The following is a 5,557-nucleotide window of genomic DNA, read 5'->3' as shown; positions in this document are numbered from 1 at the left end:
CCGGACCTGGCTACTTAAAACTCATGCCAGGTGCATGTGTGTGTGCCCAAGATCCTGAGAGGAGAATGGAGAAGGGATTGCAGTGAGGCCCCCCCGGGGGGTGATTTCTTGCTTTCTGTGTCTCTGTCTCTCTCTGTGTTTCTGGTGAGCGCATGTGCCCCATGGCAAAAAAACAAAACCAAAACCGAAACCAAAACCAAAAACCAAAAAACAAAAGAACTCTCAAAAAGAAAAAGAATTATGAGGAAACTAAGAAAAGTATCTTAAGTAATTATTGGGTTGCTAAAAAAGTCATGACACATTTTTACATAGACAAACGTAGAAAAAAATGTCATGACTTTTTATGACAACCCAATAGTTTAAAATCATCTAGCTAGTATAGGTAGAGTTTAAAATAGAATTTAAACTAGTTTGACATTTTTTATATCATGCAGAATATGTTCAGTCTTTTGATTCCAAATAATGTAATATTCCACCTTGTGGAAATAGCCTTGCAAGTGGATATATAGTTACAATGCCTTAAAATTCACCCATCCTTTTCTTTCCTACTTCAAATTGGAAGATTGCAGTTTGTTACTCTTCTAGAATGCTATTTTTGTACTAAAGCATTTTGAAAGATACAAGGGAAAAGCAGTATTTGTTTTTATGGAGTACCACAGACAATTTTAAACTAAAAATATTAAACTGTCACTCCATTTAATCATTGCTGAGTGGTACACATTTGTCAAAGTGCAGTAGATCCTTTCTTAAATAGATCCTTTTATTTTATTTTCCTTTTATTCACAAGTTACATAGGGAATGATAAACATGAGCTGTCACACCGAGAATTTACTACTTAGGCCTCTAAAATAGACCCAATATAGAACTGCAAAGGGAGGGACCAGCAGTTGGCATAATGGCTATGTTGCTGGACTCCAATTTATTCATTCGCAGTTCAAGTCCCAGACCCAGTGGCTTAAACTCACGCCAGGCGCGTGTGCATACATGCCCAAGATCCCGAGAGAAGAATGGAGGAGAAGGGATTGCAGTATGGCTGTCCCCTCTGGGGGGGGGGGGGGGATTTCTCCCTTTCTGTCTCTCTGTCTCTCTCTGTGTTTCTGGTGAGTGCATGCGCCCTATAACAAAAACCTCTCAAAAACAAAACAAAACAAAGAACTGTAAAGGGAAAGGGCAGGAATGTGGCAGTGATTCTACTACATATGTCCATGCTGAGATGACACATATGATTTATGGTTCAAATTGCGTCTGATAACATCTCTGGTTTAGTTTATGGACCATATCCATTCAGTAGGCTTAGGGCTTTAGAACAATTTAATTTACCCAAGACATGTGTAGTCATAAAATTTAACAATTAAAAATGAAAATATACTCAGAGAATGGTGGTGGTAGTACTTACCCAGGAGAAAGTTGTCCAGCTGTCTTATAAGAAATCTTATAGGATGGCAATATTTTGAGAACCTTGACAAATTTAATGAAATAATGGCTTTTCTCATCATAAGTGAGAACAAACTCAACTTCCTTTTCTTTCTTCCTTATTTTTTTCTTTTTTAAAAAATTTGCTACAGAGTTTGTGCACTCACTGGAGAGAGCCAGGCAGAAAAAGGGAGAGAAAAGGAAACAGAAAGTACCCTCTCCCCCACCAGGGGGGATGGCCATGCCTCAATCCCTTCTCCTCCATTCATCTCTTGGGATTTGGGCAATGTGCCACATGTGCCCAGCATGTTTTTCAAGCTGGGCCCGGGACCTGGACCGCACTGTTGGCCATGTGGGATCCAGTCGCCTTACCTATCACATCATCAGCTGGTCCCAAACCTAATTTTCAGAGAGCATTGAAGACATATATTCTGGCCTCGTTCTCTATATATTTGGATATAAAACCAGAATTGCAAAGTATTACACTGTTAAAAACCCTATAAGTTTCCTATGGACTATGATGCATTACTTGCCATAATCAGCGTACTATTTCAAAGGGGATCTGTGTGGAATGCCAAATCTTCATTTGAAGGTTGGTAAGCCTGGACTCTGAATTTACAGGAGAGTCAATTAAATTAACTCGCCGTAAGAGAGATGGCCTTACAGATGACTGGAATCAGAAAAGTGTAAAGTCTCTTTACTTAGGTTCTTATTCCTTACTCTAGGTTTTGAGGAGCACTGCAAATACTGGCCTGAAATGAAGACTAAGCAATCTACCTTCCGGATGACTCCTTGTTTCTTTGGCTATGTTAATAGGTCCCATCAAATAACAATGCATCTACAAGTATCAGTTATTCTGTCTCTTTTTTTGTTTTTGGAGAGATTTTCACTGTAGGGCACGAGCGCTCGCCAGACAGACAGAGAGAGACATAGAGACAGAAAGCGAGAAATCACCCCCCAGGGGGGATGGTCATGCCGCAATCCCTTCTCCTCCATTCTCCTCTCGGGATCTTGGGCACGCACGCACACGCGCCCGGCGTGAGTTTTAAGCCACCGGGTCCGGGACACGAACCGCGGTCGACTACGTGGGAGTCCAGCGACATAGCCATTACGCTAACTGCTGGTTCCCTTATTCTGTCTCTTTTGAGATGGCTCTGCATGTCTGTATTTAGTTACCTCAGTATGAAGAATTTATCTTTTTATTATAAAAATATCATCTTATTTCCTTTATGCCAAATTTTTGTCTCTGTGTAACCCCTACTATTAAAACAATCTACTATAGAGTCACAATAGTCCCCTGTGGAGAGTATGTATACACACACACACACACACACACACACACATATATATATATATATATAGGATGTTTTCATAAAAACGGTAATTACTTTTTCTTTTCTTTTTTTTTAGAGGTTTTTGCTATAGGGCATGTGCGCTCGCCAGACACAGAGAGAGAGACAGAGAGACAGAAAGCAAGAAATCACGCCCCAGGGGGGATGGCCACACTGCAATCCCTTCTCCTCCATTCTCCTCTTGGGATCTTGGGCATGCACGCACACGTGGCTGGCTTAAGCCACCGGGTCCAGGACTCGAACTGTGGTCAACTACATGGGAGTCCACTGACATAGCCGTTATGCTAACTGCTGGTCCTGGCATACAATAATATTCTGACTACTATTTTAGTTTGTGTCAACCTAGAAGTTTCCCAAACATATGCCATAGGACACTGGTGACCCTCAAAATGTATATGTTGTACAAAGAAAACAGCATTCTAAATTTCCTGGTGAAATACACTTAGAAACGTACATCTGTAAAAATTTAACAGGTTAGTATATAATAAGAATTCTCATTGGCTCTTAAGGATAGTGGAAACTATATCTAGTAAGTACTAAAATAAATTAAATATTCTAAGGATTAACTCGTAAGTAGTTTTCCAATGTTTTTAAAAACAAAAAAAACAGATTCATTTCTTCAACCCAATACATGGGTTGAAGAAAATACATGAAAAAATTTATTTAATTGAAATAAAAATAATAAATAGCATCCAATGTTTGAGAATTACTGTTACACTTAAAGAGAATCAAATCAAATACTTACATTTGTAATCTTCCAATTCTGGTTCCAGATTATCATCAGTACTTAATTCTATTGCAGCATCTGCCAGGTTTTTTTCTAGTGCTGACCTAGCAAGACTTGGTAAAAACCTTAGAGGAGGGAGGTGAGAATAGAATGAAAAAGTCAAAGCTTTCTGTGATGCTTTAAGTACCTTTTAACACACACGCACACATACACACAATTTTACTATTTGCAACCAATTATAGATCAGTGTAGATTGTGGCCAGCAGGTGGCGTGGTGGTTAAGGATGCTGGACTCCCACATGGCCGACCACAGTTCAAGTCCTGAACCTGGCAGCTTGCTTTCACACTTTCCGTCTCTCTCTCTCTGTCTGTCTGTCTGTCTGTCTGTCTGTCTCTGGTCAAAATGAAAAATAAATAAATAAAGTTAAATAAAATAATTCTTAAAAAAAAAATCAGTGTAGATCTGTGAAATATAAATCATATAAAATTCTAAGATAAATACAAACATAATGTTTGTGGGACCTTCTTTAATAAGTTAAGCTTATTAGTAATTAACACTACCCATTTTTGTACACTACCCACTTCACAGAACAAGACTTAAAGTAATTTGATTTCTTAAGTGGATACAAAGTAGCTTACAAATTTCACTTATTGCTTAATAAGCTTACCGTATTTTCTTAAATAGATAAAATGACAACACTTTAGCCTATTTTTAAATTGGCAATCACAAATTCTGATGAGCGGAGATAGACTAATGAATTTTATTTTCTAACACAAATGATTAAACTTAAGATGATCGAGTTTAGTTCTTTCTTCCAAAAAAAAAAAACAACATGATCTGTTTACCTATTCCTTATGTGTGCTGTCAAAACAACAAATCTGGTAAGCGACAGGGGCTTTTTTAAACTACAAACAGATCATGAACACTGTGTGCTTAGAACATGAAACATGGTTTCTCACCCACACAAATAGTTTTATATAGAAGATGTGATCCTAAGTGAGACCACAGAAATAATTTTTACTCCACGGTTACCTGTACTATACTTGTATAAACTAACCACTATGTAATTCAATGATCTAAATAAACATGTTAAGAACATGCCGCTTCTTTCCATAGCTCGGAATCTTTGGTGGTGATTCTCATAGCCTTGAGTGGAAGCCAGAGGGCAAATGAAGAGCATGTAGAGAACTGTCAGCCTTCCTGTTCCTGTCATTTTCCAATCTACGTATTTGACACTATCTCTTACCTACTGCCTCATTTTGGTCCTGGGCTCTGATAGCAGGATTTATATAGCTCTAAGCCAGTAAGTAGTTAATCAGCTCAGCATCAAGTTAGACTTAACTGCTGCTCATTTCTGACTTTTCATCACAGTTCTTAGATTACTGTTTTGCTGTTTAAAACTAAGCCCTCACTTTATCTTCCAGACCCAATTAGGCTTTTGTATTGTTTCCTGAACCCTTGTCTTGTCATCCTGTCCAAGCATCCTATCATCAGTTTTCCATGAAGAAGTCTGGCTGGGGGACCAGCAGTTAGCATAATGGCTATGTCGCTGGACTCCCACATAGTCGACCGCGGTTTGTGTCCTGGACCCACCCGGTGGCTTAAAACTCACGCCGGGCATGTGTGCATGCGTGCCCAAGATCCTGAGAGGAGAAAGAAGGAGAAGGGATTGCAGCATGGCCAACCCCCCATAGGGGGGGATTTCTCGCTTTCTGTCTCTCTGTCTCTCTCTGTCTGTCTGGCGAGTGCATGTGCCCTATAGCAAAAACCTCTTAAAAAAAAAAAAATTCTGGCTGGTACCATCAGGCCCTTCAGCTGCACCTCCGTTACTTCCTCTAAGACTACCTGGATTGGCAATGACCACTTTCAAGCTTAGAACTGTTTACTGTCCTCAGACATTCCTGATATCTATACAGTCTGTTTGTCAACACATTGTGACATTGATCCCACACTGGAACATTTATTGATTGCCCTCCAAAGCCTGTGAAGGAAGCAAATAAGGCATATATACCTCCCTTTCTATGGCAGTGACAGGCATTGTTTGCTAATATGGCATTCATTCCT

General features: G+C 39.4%; 1 protein-coding gene across 1 annotated transcript in view; it reads right to left on the bottom strand.

Annotated features, from left to right (window-relative positions):
* VWA8 (von Willebrand factor A domain containing 8) overlaps nucleotides 1-5,557 on the bottom strand; it is a gene marked incomplete at its 5' end in the record, with an annotated part of 402,506 nt that overhangs the window by 245,292 nt on the left and 151,657 nt on the right. Inside the window, 1 exon segment of the mRNA XM_006155509.3 lies at nucleotides 3,511-3,617. Coding sequence (XP_006155571.2) covers nucleotides 3,511-3,617 — 107 coding nt within the window.

This window comes from Tupaia chinensis, unplaced genomic scaffold, assembly GCF_000334495.1.
Source record: "Tupaia chinensis unplaced genomic scaffold, TupChi_1.0 Scaffold000458_2, whole genome shotgun sequence".
Taxonomy (NCBI): Eukaryota; Metazoa; Chordata; class Mammalia; order Scandentia; family Tupaiidae; genus Tupaia; species Tupaia belangeri.
This window is presented reverse-complemented; position numbering and strand designations above follow the sequence as displayed.